This window comes from Camelina sativa, chromosome 20 (assembly GCF_030686135.1).
Source record: "Camelina sativa cultivar CO46 ecotype springtype chromosome 20, ASM3068613v1".
NCBI lineage: Eukaryota > Viridiplantae > Streptophyta > Magnoliopsida > Brassicales > Brassicaceae > Camelina > Camelina sativa.
The window spans coordinates 31,305,810-31,322,676 of NC_141899.1; the positions used below are offsets into that span (position 1 = coordinate 31,305,810).

General features: G+C 38.8%; 1 protein-coding gene across 1 annotated transcript; it reads right to left on the reverse strand.

The window, feature by feature from the left end:
• Nucleotides 1-13,749: 13,749 nt before the first annotated feature.
• LOC147919685 (uncharacterized protein At4g15970-like) lies at nt 13,750-15,564 on the reverse strand. Its single transcript, XM_087503517.1, has 3 exons — nt 15,270-15,564; nt 14,813-15,190; nt 13,750-14,455 (listed from the first exon to the last, which is right to left on the reverse strand). Exons 1-3 carry the CDS (start codon nt 15,531-15,533, stop codon nt 13,976-13,978), a joined length of 1,122 nt encoding a protein of 373 aa, XP_087359643.1. The 5' UTR covers nt 15,534-15,564; the 3' UTR covers nt 13,750-13,975.
• Nucleotides 15,565-16,867: the final 1,303 nt, after the last annotated feature.

Genomic DNA, 16,867 nt, shown 5'->3' on the forward strand with positions numbered 1-16,867 from the left:
TCAGCGTCATCGGAGGCATATGATTGAAAAGGTTTGCGGTTGGCGAAAGACGAGTCATCGATTAATGGCTCGTCGATCAAGGAAGGAATCCTGCAGGGGAGACCCGACGAACTAGGAACTGCCGACCCGGGAATGAGACGACGCTTCAACTCTTCAAATCGAGCCATGTCTGAACCCGCCGAGGACGAATCAGAGGGACTCTGAGAACGGGCCTGCCGACGAGCAGACCTAGTGGAGCCGCCAGATTCAGAACTCGTAACTCGTCGAAGGTGGCTCTCGGCGGAAGAATTGGACGACGGGATCGAGGGGAATTCATAATGAAAACGTGACGCACTAAAATAAAAATAACGACAAGATAGGAGGAAGGGAGAAAACCTGAACGATGAGAGCACCGAGAACACGAGAAGAAGTGATATTTATAGGGGAAGAGAGAAGGATCTGGAAACGTCATCATTGCAGCACGCGCTCAATGACGATACGACTTCCGGATTTCACGCGCTTCGAAGCACTGCACACGACAATTCGACACTAGACATCGGAAACCGCTCCTTCACGCGCGACTTTTTGTCTACCCAATCAAGAGAAGCGACCCTGCATCTTTCCACGCGCAGTCCTTCGCCTAAAGACTACGAACTAGAGGCGAAGGGGGGGGACTACTGTTAGGGGTAGATCCCACCCCAACAAAGGGGCCTGGCCCAAGAAAAAGCCCAAAGTAAACCCTTTGAAGAAAGAGGGGTATTATGGGCTTTTTCTTGGACGAACCGACACGATTCCCTATAAATACAGGCGTATGGCCTTTGGAAAAGGGGATCGGAAAAAGGCAAGAGAATTCGTACAGCAAGTACACGAGCCCCAGCTCGTCCAAGCAAGAGTCAACGCATCTAGAGTCAACAGCTTAAGGATCGATGAGTGAATAGCTCGTCCTTTACTCTCGTCTGCGCCTGTAGCTCATTTAAGTCGTGTTGTAGCCCGTCTTTTGTGCCTCGGCACCAATAAAATAAAAAAGAACTTTGACCTTCCTTTGACCGAACTAAACATACTAATTGTGACCGATAAGGACATCAACACACATGACCCTCTTGATCTCTCAAAATTCCAGCCGCATCTGGTCTCAATATGATTGGGTTGACCATCTTTGTTGATTTGGCTGCTTTTGTGTTCTCACGCTCTAGTTGTCCTACCTCTTGGTTTGTAAGCTTCACAACCGGACCAGTAGGATTTTTCCTGGTGCTAGGCTTAGGCATGTACCTGAAACACACAAGAGAAAAGAAACAAAAGCGTGTGAGTAAAACAGAAAAAGAAAAATTTAGACAAAATCAAAGATTTTAATCTAATGGTGAAATCAAAAGAGTCCCCGGCAACGGTGCCAAAATTTGATATGCTCAAATTGTAATACCCTATGGTACTAACAGACTTGCAGTTGTAATACTCTAGGGGTGGAATCCACAGAGACTCTAGTTCACACAATAGACTTATGAATCTTTTAATTATGCTAAATCAAAATATTAATTTAAAAACAATGCAAAAACATAATTAAAAGGTGTTGTGAATTCAGGAATTAAAAACGCTAGACCTAGGGAAATTCTCAGGAAATCATGAAAAATCAGATCAATTAATTAAACAAGCAAGATTCAACAATTAAGCACCGTTCTTGAACTCTAAACACAATTATAAAATAAATCATTTCTCACTGCAAATATTATCTAAGTTTTAAAACCAGAAAATTCAAATCTCTTTGCAAAATTCAAGTTAAAAACCATCAATAAAATCAGGTTTAGATATGTTCACAAAATCACTAATTCAAATCTCTTTGCAAAAACTAATTTTGCTCACCAAAGGTTTTATCAGAAAAATCAATTATATTCTCATATCAATCAATAATCCTAAGATCTAAATCCAGATGACTAATCAAAGATCTAGCATTAAGAACAACCTATGGTGAAGAACAAGAAAGATAATGAATCCTAAACAATTAATCAATCTAACAATCAATGAAACCCTAATGAGAAACCCTAAACCTAACAAGCAGATCTACTCAGACATAATTGTAATAACACAAATCATGAATAAAATAGATAGCATTAAGAGATTAAAAAAAGAAGAAAAGGAGTTTCGAAGCTTCTCTGAAGGAGTCTTGATTCTTCTCTCCAAAAGCTCTCTAAAAATCTCTCAGGGTTTTGCTCTCAAAAGTTACAGGGAAAAATAAAGGTTAGGTCTAAACAATGACTATAAAAATCCTATTTATATTCCTAAACACGTCTAGGGACTAATGATGTAAATATGGAAAACTTTGGGGCAGCTTTGTAAATCTTCAAAACTTGTGAGGAAAACTTCCGATTTCGCATTTGGCCTAGCATCGATCGATGCTATCAGTGTGTCGATCGATGCTGGATTCTGAATTCGTCTCTCAACTTCTGCAGCTCAGCCTCAATGCTTGATTAAACTCCTAATCTTTCTGTTTAGCTCCATTATGCTCCCATCCATGCTAAATCTTATAAAAACTCAAAAGATTCTAAAAATACCAAAAAGACTCTACAAATAAGACTTATATCATGGCTAAAAACACCTAAAAACCATGATATATCACAAACATTATTATATTTCATATGTACCATTGTGTAATGATGATCAGATCATTAGATGTCGTAACATCCGTGTTCTGGGAATAGAGTTTGTGATGTGTTGAGTAAACCAAAGGAGTGGGTTTTAATTGATTTTTGATTTAATTAAATCTTGGTTTAATCAAATCAAACAAAAAATCCTTAATCTTCTTCATAAAAGTCACGCCTCCTCTCTTTTTTCTTGCTTTTGTTGACACTATCAGAGAGAGAGAGGGAGAGAAAGTGTGAGAACCCTTGATTTTTTTGGTGTAAAGGAGGAAGAGAAGGAGATCAAGCTTTTTCAGAGAGAAACGGAACTGTTAGTGTTTGGGAGAAGGAAAATCCGACGGGTCAAATCGTTTCGAAAGGTATTGATTTTTGGTAGGGTTGTAGCTAAGAGATTTTCGTACACTCTCCTTTTTACAGAATTGAATTTGAGTTAATATTCTAGGGGATATTGGCGTTTTCGTGGGACGTTTTGTCTCAGTCGTAGATTGAGACCAACGGGTATTTCAGGATCGATTACGGTTTCATTTGAGATCTGATCGTGCTGAAATTTTGGGTGAAGCTTTTGGCCATTTAGGCCTTGCTTTTCACTGGAGGGATTAGAAAGTTAACGGTTAGTTTCGATTTCGTGGTTTCATTTGTAAGGTTGTTCTTTTCTGTTTTTCTGGCAGTTTGTTTTCAATGTTTGTTTGTTGTTGTGATTGGTTGTAGGAGCGAGTTTGGTTGTTCCTGGATATTGGAGAGCCTCTCATTTGGTTGTAGTTATTTTTGTGAATCACTTGTAAAGGTGAGTGCGTGACCATGAGCTTATCTAAGTGATTGGGTTGTATGACTTGTTTTGTGTGATGATGTGTAGGTGTGGTGAAAGTGTTATTGGTTGTTCAGTTTAATGGTTGGTTTGTTATATTTTATTTGTAGTTGTACTCTTGATTTTCTTGTGTGTATAGCTCATAGATGGGAGGATCGCCTCACTAATTATTTCTAGTAATACTCATGCATCTCATTGTGTTTGTGGTGCAGGTAGAGGCAAAGTGTGACCGTGGGATCATGACAATGAAGAGAAGGATGTTCTAGTGGCTTTCTTGGTTGTTGTCTGACTTTTGTTAGGTTGCTAGAGTTGAATCCTAGAATGTTGTTTAGGATTGTTGGTTCTCTGGTTTATGTTAACTGGATCTTTAGTTTATGGTTTTGAAATTATTACAGTTTCTTTGATATTTGTTATTGGTTTATTGGTTATTTACTGGTTTTATTATTTCTGCTGTTTGGTGTGATTGTGGTTAGGTGGCTAGTAGGTATGGGACCACTAGCTTAGTTGTTTATTATTATACTATTTTTTATTATTTATTATTTTAAAGAAAAAAAAATGGGTCGGGTCGTTTAAGTTTGGTATCAGAGCCCTTACGGTTCTAGGTTTGGGTTCACTAGGCTTTGTGCTATAGATGTTTGGGATTTGCATGCTTTGATTGATTATGTGAGTAAGTCAATTGTGTGTGGTATGGAGTCCTAGAACATCCTCTTCGAGCCTACAGTGTGATTCCACGGTGAGTTTATGTTTTTGTGTTATGTTAAGATTGCTTGTTAGCTTCCGTTCTTGGAAGTAAAGTTGTTAAAGGTGTTTGGGTTGTTGGTCGTGGACGAGGACGTGGTCTTGGTCATGGTCGGGCGGGTCCCGAGGCCAGTGAGTGTGTGGTCCAGAGTTCCACGAGGAGGTACGTCAGAGGGTCGTAAGCGTATGAGGAGAGACCAGAGAAGATTAGCCGGTGAGAATGCCGGGGGTGCTGGGAACCCAGGTGTGGGGCTGCAGCAGGTGGAGCCCAGGGTCGAGATGATCGCTTGGTAGATCGGTTGTTGTGCTGTTGGAGCGGTTACCGAGAGGGGTATCGGAGTAGGCTCAAGCTGTGCCGCATGTGGCGGGGTGCAGCCGAGGGCTGCAGATGTTGAGGAGTTTCCATCTTATGTTAAGAGGATGAAGCAGTTGTAGATGACGGGTTCGAGATTCTTCTCGAAAGGTATCGAGCCTAAGGAGGCGGATAGGTGGACATATGTAGTTGGAGCAGATATTTCTCTGCTTGGTGGATAATCTAGTTGGATATTTCTCTGCTTGGTGGATAATCTAGTTGGATATTTCTCTGTTTTGGTTAAATACTGAAACAGAATCTTGATCTTATGTGTCTGGTCATTTGCTTCATGATGTACCGCTTTTGAAACCTGTTCAAATGTAGGAGTTGGATATATAAAGAAATTAAACTGACAACTTGATCATCATAAAACTTTGTATACTTACCGAGTAAAAGTTTGTAATTGGTAAAAAATCATGTTTTTCTTTCTTCTGCCACTGTTTTTCCACCACATTATAAACAAACTTAGGAGGATGTTCATCATAAATTATATTGGTAGATGACTGGTATTGGCTATTACGCTCGTACCATGATGAGACATGATTTACGTAAAGCTTGGCGAAGTAGGCATGTGATTATTGAAAATGGGTTTTTTTTGTTTGCTCTGGCTATTATGCTTAAAGAATGTATATATAGGTGAGGATAGGCATGTGTAGGGTTTTCGTTTATGAGTTTATATTTTCTTTTGCCAATAAATACAATGGCACAAATATGTAATTAATTAGAAAATTTGAGGGGACTTTGCTAAATGGTGCACTGAGTTCTATAATGCTGACACATCAGCTTTTTCACCAAAATGTTTCTCTTTTAATATATAGAAGATGTGAAAAGTTTTTTTAGTACGTTAACAATTATTTAAATAGTTATGATAAAGAATAAAAGAAAAAAGAAATAAAAATAAAATATTAAAAATGATTAATATAAAGAGAGAGAGAGAGAGAGCTATGAGAGACAAAATTGATACCCACAGACCATAGAGATAGAGAAAGAGTGGAGAGATGAAATTTTTAAAAAAAAAAAAAACTTATTACTGTAACATCCGCGAATCGGATTATGCGGTTTTGTAGGAGTGTCGATCGATACCCTTGTGGCATCGATCGACACCACTAATCCTGGGTTCGCCGGGCTTGTTTTAATTCGCGATTTTGGTTTGGGTTGGTTGGTTTAGTGACCTCAACCGAGTATTTAAGTGGGGAAGCGACAAATTAAGGGTTTTAGGGTGTTTTGTCGCCGTTTATCAGAGAAAAGAGGGAGAAAAGGAGAGAAATCGTTTCTGTGAATTTCTGGGCTTGTTCTTGGTGTTTTGGGAGAGATATGAGGCTGTAGAGGTGATAGCTGTATCTGGGAACGAAAGAGAAGCTTCTGGAGGTGTTGATTCCATCGTTTCTCAATCCAATCTTCCTGTTTTTGAGGTGAGTGCTTGACCATGGTTGATCTAAGCATGAGATCTCTTTTGTTTGGGTGTTTACTTGGTTGTTTGTGTTGTTTTGTTGCTTGGGCTCGTTGTTTTCGTGATTCCCAGAGATTTCCGAGGTAATTGGGTGAGTTTGAGACGAATTCGAGAGGTTTTGGGATGAGAGATCGACGTTCGTGTTCGCGCAGATCGTGTTTGCAGAAGAGGCATCGATCGACACTAGGGAGCATCGGTCAACACCATTTTGTGAAGCATCGGTCGACACCGTGTACCATCGGTCGACACCATTGTTTGTAGCATCGATCGACACCGTTGAGGCATCGGTCGACGCTAGTCTCATCCGAGACTATTTTTTCTGGTTTGATGTATTGTTGTGTGTTGTTTGTTTTGCTTAAACAAGAGGGTCTCATATGCTTGTGTGTATAACCTAGTAGATGGGAGGACGGCCTCACTAAGTATTTATGATAATACTTACGCACCTCAATTGTTGTTTCTGGTGTGCAAGTATAGGCAAAATGTGATCGTGGGATCATGGCGATGAGGAGGAGGATGATCTAGGGTCTCGTTTGTGTGTTATTGGATTTATTGCTTATGTTGTTGGAACCTTGGATAGTATCATGTTAGGTTTCTGGATAGAATGGTTAGAAATGTTATTGTGTTGGTTTTGTATTATTGTTATGTTTCCGCTGTGCATGTTATCGGATGTCGGTTTATCATAGGTTGGTTTGTGTGTGTGGTTTGGTTTGTTTAATTAAGTAGTATGGGATGCTTAATTATATATTGTATTTAATTATTATAAAAAAAACTTGGGTTATTTCATTTTGGTATCAGAGCCCATACGGTTCTAGGATGGTTAAGTGAATGGTTTAGAGCGGTTTAGGATTTTAATTGGTTGAAGTGTTTTCCTGTTGCTGGATGCATGATGTTGTGTGATGAAATTGAATATGTGTAGTTAGTCAATTTGTTTGTGGTATGGAGTCCTAGTATCATCCTCTTCGAGCCTTCAATGAGATTCCACGGTAATATGTGTACTTTATATGCGATTTTGAATTGTGTGCTTAGCCTTCTGTTCTGGGTAGTGCAGATGGCTAGAGAGGGTGATGTTGGTCGCGGGTGTGGTCGTGGTCTTGGTCGTGGTCTTGGTCGTGGTCGGGGACGAGGTCAGGTTCCTGAGGCCAGTGAGAGTGTGACCCAGAGCATGGCCAGGGAGGAGGTAGCGGAGTCACAGGTTCATCCTAGTGTGTCTGGAGACCAGGCTGGTTTGGGTGACGGCAGGGCGGATGGGCCCGGTGTCGGTCACGGTGTTGCCCCGGGTGTGAGGGTTGCAGCAGAGGGTGCTCCGGGTAGGGAGGATGTCTGGATGGACTTGCTAGCTCAGGTTTTGCAGCGACTTCCAGCAGTGGTGCCGCCAGTGATTGGTGGGCAGGATCTAGTGGTGCCGCCAGTGGTTGGTGGGCAGGTTCCGGTAGTGCCGCCAGTGGATGGTGGGCAGGTTCCAGTAGTGCCGCCGGTGGTTGGTGGGCAGGTTCCAGTGGTGCAGCCTATGGCGGGTTTGCAGGCAGGTGTGCAGCCGGGGGACAAGGTAGTGGATGCTCAGTATGTGCAGATGATGGAGCAGCTGCGGCGAGTGGGAGCGGGGTATTTCTTGGGAGGTACGGATCCAAGTGTGGCCGATGAGTGGAGGGAGCGGATGGAGGATATTTTCCAGTCACTTCCGTGTCCTGACCGGTATAGAGTGGATCTGGCAGTGTATTACTTGTCAGGAGATGCACGTGTGTGGTGGAGGTCGGTGACAGCACGGAGGGTGCAGCGGGGTATGTCTTGAGGAGATTTTGTGAGGGAGTTTAACTCCAAGTATTTTCCACAGGAGGCTCTTGATCGCATGGAGGCACTGTTCTTGGGGTTGACTCAGGGGGACCGCACAGTGCGGGAGCTGGATGCAGAGTTCAGTCGGCTGGTGGGGTATGCAGGTCGGGCTTGGGAGCCAGAGTCGGCTCAGGTGCGGAGGTTCTTGCTGGCTTTGCGGGATGATCTGAGGACTCGGTGCAGAGTGAGGAGCTATGCCACGAGGGCGGAGCTGGTTTAGGTTGCAGCTGGGATAGAGGATGACTTGAGGTCACAGTTAGTGGTGGTCAGTCCAGCGGCTCGTTCAGAGGAGACATTGGAGCAGGGCATTCCAAGCAAGGATAGGCAGTTGGAGCAAAGGCGTAAAAGGAAGCGGGAAGACACGATAGTGGCAAACCAAGGTGGCCAGGGAGGTTATGGGCGCGGGAGCATGGATCACGTGTCGGCAAGCGGGCCCAGGGGAGGCGACTCGCAGGAGTACCGTCGAGTGTGTTATCATTGCGGGGAGGAAGGACATATCATGCCCTTCTGTCCTAAGAGGAGGCAGGTGATCGAGGTTGCGGCGCATCCGAATGGAGGACCGGGTGTTCATTCCGGCACTTAGTTTTAGCTTTTTGGTTTCTTTCTTTCATTATTTATTTTCATTTGGAGTTGTAACAAATATTGCATTTGAGATTCTAATAAAAGTGGAGTTCTTTGGTTTTGGGAATTGTGAAACCAGTGGAAAAGAAATAGCTCGGGAATTCTATAACTGGAAAGTTTCCATAAATAGAAGGTTGCTATAAATGGAAAATTTCCATAAATAGAATGTCATTATAAAAGGAAAGTTTCTAAAAATGGGAAGTTTTATGAATAGTTAAAGCTTGCCTATTAATGGAAAGAATTGAGGTAGATCTAGTCGGGGGATACTCGATGACATTAGACTTGTTTGCTCAAGATTGTGTAGGCCCAACTCATTGATACCGATAGCTCGATGGACTTTGTGGCCAGAGAGTGGGAGTGGTATATTTGCTTCGGCTGACGATCCGAGAGAGTGCTGTAGGGTGACGACCCAAGAGCGGGATTATGAGACTCCCTGGATACCGTAGCTGTGAGCCGCAGCTCGGCAGTGAGCTGGTATGTCTCGAGGGTTGCGACCAGAGAGCGGGGGGGGGAGTGGGCGTGTGAGACTCCCTGGATACCGTAGCTGTAGGCTATGGCCTGGCAGTGAGCCGGTATGACTCGAAGGTTGCGACCTGAGAGCGGGTGGAGTGTGAGTGACTTCCTGGATGCCGTAGCTTAAGGTGGTTAGCCTGATAGCGAGCCGGCATGATTCGTTGGTTGCGACCACGGACGGGGGAAGCACTGAGTAGTGAGCAAATACTGTCTAGGATGTGAGTATATTGACTAGAGGGAGACCTCATAGTTCAGTCGGAGGTGTGCGGGCTGTTGCGACAGTTGCACGGGAAACCTTGACTGGCAGTGTTCAGTCCGGTCGGAGGACGTGCGGGCCGTGTTGACGGTGGCACGGAGGTCCTTGATGGATGAACGTTGCTGTGGGATTCGAGGACGAATCCTTATTGGTGGGGGAGAATTGTAACATCCGCGAACCGGATTATGCGGTTTTGAAGGAGTGTTGATCGATACCCTTGTGGCATCGATCGACACCACTAATCCTGTGTTCGTCAGGTTTGTTTTAATTCGCGATTTTGGTTTGGGATTGTTGGTTTAGTGACCTAAACCGAGTATTTAAGTGGGGAAGCGACAAATTAAGGGTTTTAGGGTGTTTTGTCGCCGTTTATCAGAGAAAAGAGGGAGAAAAGGAGAGAAATCGTTTCTGTGAATTTCTGGGCTTGTTCTTGGTGTTTTGGGAGAGATCTGAGGCTGTAGAGGTGATAGTTGTATCTGGGAACGAAGGAGAAGCTCCTGGAGGTGTTGATTCCATCGTTTCTCAATCTAATCTTCCTGTTTTTGAGGTGAGTGCTTGATCATGGTTGATCTAAGCATGAGATCTCTTTTGTTTGGGTGTTTTCTTGGTTGTTTGTGTTGTTTTGTTGCTTGGGCTCGGTGTTTTCGTGATTCCCAGAGATTTCCGAGGTAATTGGGTGAGTTTGAGACGGATTCGAGAGGTTTTGGGATGAGAGATCGACGTTCGTGTTCGCGCAGATCGTATCTGCAGAAGAGGCATCGATCGACACTAGGGAGCATCGGTCGATACCATTTTGTGAAGCATCGGTCGATACTGTGTAGCATCGGTCGATGCCATTGTATGTAGCATCGATCGACACCGTTGAGGCATCGGTCGACGCTAGTCTCATCCGAGACTATTTTTCCTGGTTTGATGTATTGTTGTGTGTTGTTTGTTTTGCTTAAACAAGAGGGTCTCATGTGCTTGTGTGTATAACCTAGTAAATGGGAGGACGGCCTCACTAAGTATTTATGATAATACTTACGCATCTCAATTGTTGTTTGTGGTGTGCAGGTATAGGCAAAGTGTGATCGTGGGATCATGGCGATGAGGAGGAAGATGATCTAGGGTCTCGTTTGTATGTTATTGGATTTATTGCTTATGTTGTTGGAACCTTGGATAGTATCATGTTAGGTTTCTGTATAGAATGGTTAGAAATGTTATTGTGTTGGTTTTGTATAATTGTTATGTTTCTGCTGTGCATGTTATCGGATATTGGTTTATCATTGGTATGTTTGTGTGTGTGGGTTGGTTTGTTTAATTAAGTAGTATGGGATGCTTAATTATATATTGTATTTAATTATTAAAAAAAAAAGTTGGGTTGTATCAATTACATACACTTTATTATACACAGTAAAAAATGGCGATTTCTCATATTACAAATAGTGAATGTATTATAATTTTTATTAAATCTTGAAAACGTACTAAATCACAAACTCACCCTATTGTTTAATAAATATATCATTATATCGAACCCTCGACATTTTCATGTTATGCATTGTCTTTGTGTTTGATCAAAAACAAAAAAAAGCATTGTCTTTGTATGCTTTAGGTATTCAAATATATCAGAGAATAAATCGATTATGAAAGCTTCTAAAATGGTATAAGTGTTTAAAGTCTGGAAATAGGTCGAATAGATGGATTTTTTAAAAGCGGTTTATAACGGAATTAGATGGGAAACGTTCATAATTACCGTTGATGGGGTCATAACTCAAAATTCAAATATATTTGTGGGGATACAACTTGTTTATTTATTTTTGTGTGTAGCCAGAGCAAGAGCTCAATTTTTTTGTAATTTTCTGACTAAATAAAATTAACTGTTAGTTTGCACATATCTGTTATTATTCAAATATCTTTTATCCTATAAATCACAAGTCACATAGCCAATAATATTCTGACATATAGATTTTACTTTTTGCAAAAAATCAATTAATTAAAAAATAAAGCGTAAGCAGAAATATTCAGTTTCTTCCAACTATTCATTTGTCCACTATCCCACGATCTTTTCAGTTTCAGTCTATATAACTGACCACTTCTCCACGATTTTCTATTCCATTAACCAATTTCATCTCCTATATAAAGGTCAAATCATTTGTCTCCAAACTACTAGATATTTACTCCTATTTAAAACAAATGTTCTTATTGTATTTTTTTTTTTAATCTAATGTTAAATTATATTCAAAGAAAAAATAGCTGTTTTACAACTAGTGCAGCTGTTGTTTGAAAAAACAAGTTGAATTTAAACTACAATTAGAGGAAGAGAAAACTCATAATCTTGTTTGGAACCAAGTCTGAAGACCATTGTCAAACTGCCTATCTCCTTGTCGTTGAATAGCCAATATCTGATCCCGAACTTGACGATTAATCCATTTGATCAACTGCCCTGGAGTATGAGGATGTTGACCATGTCTTCTGCCATTCCTTTCCCGCCAGATAGTATACACTGGAATTTAAATGTTCTAATTCAATGTTCTTATTGTAGCTTCACAGCCTTCACTGGAATTTGAAAGAAGGCCTACGAGTAAGATACCAGTCACACCACTATCTTTTTGTTCTAATTCAATGTAATTTATTATTATCTTCCTCTTATATTGTATTTAGATTAGGAGTTTTAGTCTTTATAAAAGATTGTAATTCTTTCTGCATACTAAATATGTAGTAGTCAATGGCTAAATTTAATTCCATGGCAGGTTCTTTATGAAAAAAAAAAAAGCAGGTTCTTTGGCCTCCAGCCATATACTCTCTTATGTAACTCTGTAAGTCTTTTGTTTTGTTTGAAACAATTTACATTAAAATGCTTTTATTATGCTATCAAAGTAATATTCTGTACCATGTTTTGAAAGTTGTCGAGAACAGTTTCAACACATTGACAATTCACAAAACTAGAGCTCTTCAGCAAATATGGAGTTTAAGAAGTTTTTTGTTCTACGCTAAGCTCGGTCTTCGGGATATTGAGTAAGTAAATACACATTCTGTATTAATTCAATATTATCATAATAATTAAGAAAACATTTTGTTCATTATAAATTGCAGATGTAAGAAGTTTTTTGTTTTGCGTTATCAAAGAGAGGGGACCAAGAAGGCAGAACCAGCAACATTTTCATCATTTCAAATAATCATCTTTGTTCACATAAGTTTCTGGAAATTTGAAGGTAATGTATGTAGCATGTTAATTCAACTTAACTTTTTTAAATTTATATTTAAATGATTCTTAACCCGTACGTAGTACGGTTAGAATACTAGTCTTATTATATAAAGTTGGATTTTGAAAGTTAGCCATTAACAAGATTTTGACATGTGTCACGTTATCAATCTCAGATTTTGACATGTGTAAAAGTTAATATTCAATAGAAGAATTTTGATTACAACAAAAATACAATATTTTTTTTAAAAAAATATTAATAATGTGAAAAGATAATTAACAAAAATTACAAAATTTATAAAAAATATAAATTTTTAATTTTGAATATAACAAAAATAAAATGTTTTGTTTAAAAAATATTAAAAATGTGAAAATGTTTTAAAAAATTGATTTGGCTACATATGTCACCAAAATGCATTTATTTTTTCGTTCAAGGGTCCTTAGAGAACTTCATGATGGGTGATCTTCTTGGAAGTGATTGTCGAAACTGTGCGAGTGAGGACAAAACAAAAAAAAGATCATTTGTTGATTTGTAGAATCGGTAAACAAGTTTTTAAAACCTCCCAGACATAACAAACCGGATGGGTCCACGGGCTGGGAATAGATGTAGAGCCCACTTAGGAAGGTGGGCCTATGGACTGAGAGTGGACATGGGCTCACTAAGTAAGGTGGCGGTTGAGGCGTTACAGAGACAGAAGCTACATCATGGTGTGTCAAGGACCCTTCCACGAATACATTGAGAAATTTAACATTAGTTACTATCAAAATATTTTGTGACGTTAGAAAAAGGTTTTTACTTTCATTGGTTGTCGGAGGCTCAGAGCAAGCCATTTTGTGATAGCAAAAAGACGTGAACATGTTCTCTCCAAACAGGAAGAGGACATAGCCTAGGTTCTTTCTATGGTGGAGAAGGTTGGACACAAGATTATCACCTCAAGGGAGGAAGGTGGAGGAGGTTGGACGCAAGGTTATGTCCCTAAGGGAAGAAGGTGGAGCCAAAGTTCTCTCCATCGTTGAAGAGGTTGGATGCAAGGTTACCTCCATAAGGGATGAGGACGGAGCCGAGGTTTTCTCCATGGTGGTCATACATTATTGTGATGATAAATCATTGATTAGTATATATATATATATATATGTAATATATTTTTTATTCAAATTTTTTTTTGAGCCAACAATTTTAGTATTAAAAAAACTATGTAGAAATGAAAGTAAAATAATTGGCTTAATGTGTTCATGTAGACATTTTCTAGGCGTTGATAAAGAATATATTTGTAACATAGAATATATTTTAAGTGTAAAAAATACACTTTTAATAGTAACATACATAAAAGATTTGTAAATTGATATAAATTAGTGTGTTATAACAAAAATAAAATTTATAAATAACTTACGACAAATTTTAATATATTTTTGTTAAATTAAATTTAATTTATAAAACTTTAAACCCGCACATCGGGCGGGTCCTCATCTAGTAGATTTATAAAGTTCAAACTACATATTGTACCTATAACATAATCTTATATGTCCGTGCATGACATTGGTTACCCATCTAGTATAACCTTATTTGAAGAAATTAAAGATATTTGTATGGTTTGCTGTTCAAGACATGTAGATTCACAACCTTTAATAGCCACACCTTGGTGGAATATTCCATTTAGTCTCGGTCACAGTTTTATTTATCAACAAATACTGCTTCCAATCTTCAAGAGCGGCTTTAAGATTCTTCACTTTGTTGTCCAAACCAATACAACAATTTGCATGCATAGTGTTAACAACGTTGATGTCTCGGCTAGGCTCACAAAACCCGCCGAAGTAAACCGTATCCAAAAACCTTATCGTGATCCCGAGTTCCGTGACGAACGGGTCGTTCTTGATGGAATTGAAAACATCTTGGTCATGTCTTTTCGGGAATCTCTTGCTCGAGTCGCACCAATACTTGTAGAAATTTCGGGTTTTGTTATTGGCCTTGACATATGTGAATCCGGAATTTACGTGGTTGCTTTTATCAGAAGGTTTTCCGTTGTAGTCATCACATGAAATTTGGAAATCCGCGTTGGAAAAGAACCGAGGGAATGGATCACGGAGCCATAAGATGTCAGCATCCTATATTTATATGCAATTAAGAACATATCAAAATAACATATCTGAAAAAGAAAAAATAAGTTGATTGGTTCAATTTATTTAGTAACCTCAAATCAAACAAACTAAAAACCAAAAACCAAATTTAACGAAAGTAAAAAAAATCTGAAATCTCAACTAGTACTTCTTAACCAGCTTATAAATTTATAAGCTACTAGAATTAAAAAAAAAAGTATGTTAAAACAAAGAATTCAAGCAATAAAAGGTATGCGTAGCTTCATTTTCAAGCCTTTGGGCATGGTCTTTAACTCTATAAAGTCTTCAAAATCATTTCTTGTTTCACTATTCGGTTTCCGGTTGTTTAGATATGATATGACGTACCGTGAAGAGGAAGTTATAGCCTAAACTGAGAACTTCTTTTAGGAGATCCATTCGTCGCCAAATGAGCTTCAAGTAACCGGGAGACATGAACCGGTTTTTCCCCGCGAGCTCTTCAGAATCAGTGGCGTTGATCAAGTAGCAATGAGAATGAACCAGCATACACCGGTCATATGCCTTGCTATCTAGGCAAACCGCAATCACATGCTTCAGTAACCTCTCGGTCCCTAGTCCTGTCTGAAAACTCTCTAAAAACAAATAAAACGTAGAGTTTGGAGCTGTCCATGCATTGTTCAATGCTGTTATAATCACCGTGTTGTCCTCCATAGCAGCGTTCATCAGTACTCTATCTAGCTCTGAAACCGGTTTTGTATGTTGTATCTATATATAACAATACCAAGTCAATATAACAAGGATCCACATGAGTGTATCTTTTGGTGAATATGATTGAGACACTTACCGGCTTTAAGGAAGTTTGGTTTTGTGAGTACCAACTGGTTTTCCATTGAGGCAACATCACTTGTAAAGGCTTATCCACAGATTTATAGACCAAAAGACAAGAAAGTGCCACGGTTGTGAACAACAACACGACTCTCAGCACATCTCTCTGACCGGTGGAACTGTCAGACCCAATAGACCGTAACTTGGCCCTTCCAACGGTGTTACTAGGGCCAGCCAGTTCGTAGCCGGAAAAGGAAGAAGAGTCGGTGTTCAAGCTCTTCATGGTTTTGTTTGGTTGATTCTTTGACAATAACACCTCCTATTTATTTCTCTCTTAAAGTATATATATACAGTAATTGATTATGTATACGACAAAAAAAAAAAGTTAAATCGATTAGAATGCTTGTGTTTGTAAACGTACTTTAGCACATAAGAATATAAGATAAGACTAATTCCCCAAGTTTTGGGGGTTGGACATCAAGCACCCAAAACTGAACCTGGGATTTACTGTTTAAGGTTTATTCCGGTTATATCCTGGTTCTGCTGTGTCTTGAATGAAAATATATACCTCTTAAAAAATTGGGAAAAATGTCATTAAATACATGAACTTTCAAATTTAGGCCAAAAAAACCATAAACTTCGTGGGAGGCCATTTAGTACATCAATTTCTGTTGACTAGCCATTTAAAACACAAAATATTTTTGACCAAGCCAAAATAGACATACCGTTAAATGAGATAACTGAGCTACTAACGACCGTTACTTTGCTATTTAACGGCATGTTGTTTTTGGCGTCATCAACGATATTTGATGCTTTAAACGGTTACTCAACAAAACTTGATGTATTAAATGGCCTCTCACAAAGTTCATGGTTTTTTTGGCCTAAATTTGAAAGTTCATGTATTAATCCAAAATTATATAATTTAATATTTTTTTGTACTCAACAAGACGAAAAGATTCTTAATCGAATTATGTGTAAAAAAAAATAATGCATTTTGATTATTTTTTGTTCACTTTACTCGACAATCTTTGCTTTATACCTCTAAACTGTAAAATCAAGCTTAATTTGACTATTATACTATTTATTGTTATTTGTACAGGTGCAGCAAATATCCTTTGCAATAATATTTTTGGTTATAATTGAAAAAATATTATTTATTTACATCAAATTGAGTTGAAGATATTTAAAACTTGAGAAATTTTCATGAATATGATATTATTTAACAGAAAATGTATAATCTACTATTTATGTAATTAAAAATACATTCATATATCTTCTCTATTATTTGAGAGGTGATTTGTTAAATAATTTGTTGATGTATTACTCTTCTGTGTTTTTCGAAAACATAAAAATGATTAAAAATAATATTTACGTTTGTAAAATACTATGAGAACCCATGTGCTAAATTTTATTTGTCTATTAACAAACAAAAATAATATACATGTGATCAAATTACATTATTACATTTTTATTGAAATATACTCCAGTTCAATAATGTGTTATTGAAGAGTATAGGATAACTTTTTATTTTGGGGGTTTAAATAACTCATTCAATAATTAGTCATTATTAGTTGAATAATAAAAATTAGACTATTCAAGTTAGATAAAATGTAATTA

What these genes read in the sequence shown, in the direction of transcription:
- LOC147919685 (XM_087503517.1), bottom strand. Translation starts at nt 15,533, where the DNA reads ATGAAGAGCTTGAACACCGACTCTTCTTCCTTTTCCGGCTACGAACTG. An exon ending in ACCAAACTTCCTTAAAGCCG is followed by an intron (nt 15,191 to 15,269) that starts GTAAGTGTCTCA and finishes TGTTATATATAG; the next exon opens with ATACAACATACAAAACCGGT. An exon ending in GCTATAACTTCCTCTTCACG is followed by an intron (nt 14,456 to 14,812) that starts GTACGTCATATC and finishes ATATAAATATAG; the next exon opens with GATGCTGACATCTTATGGCT.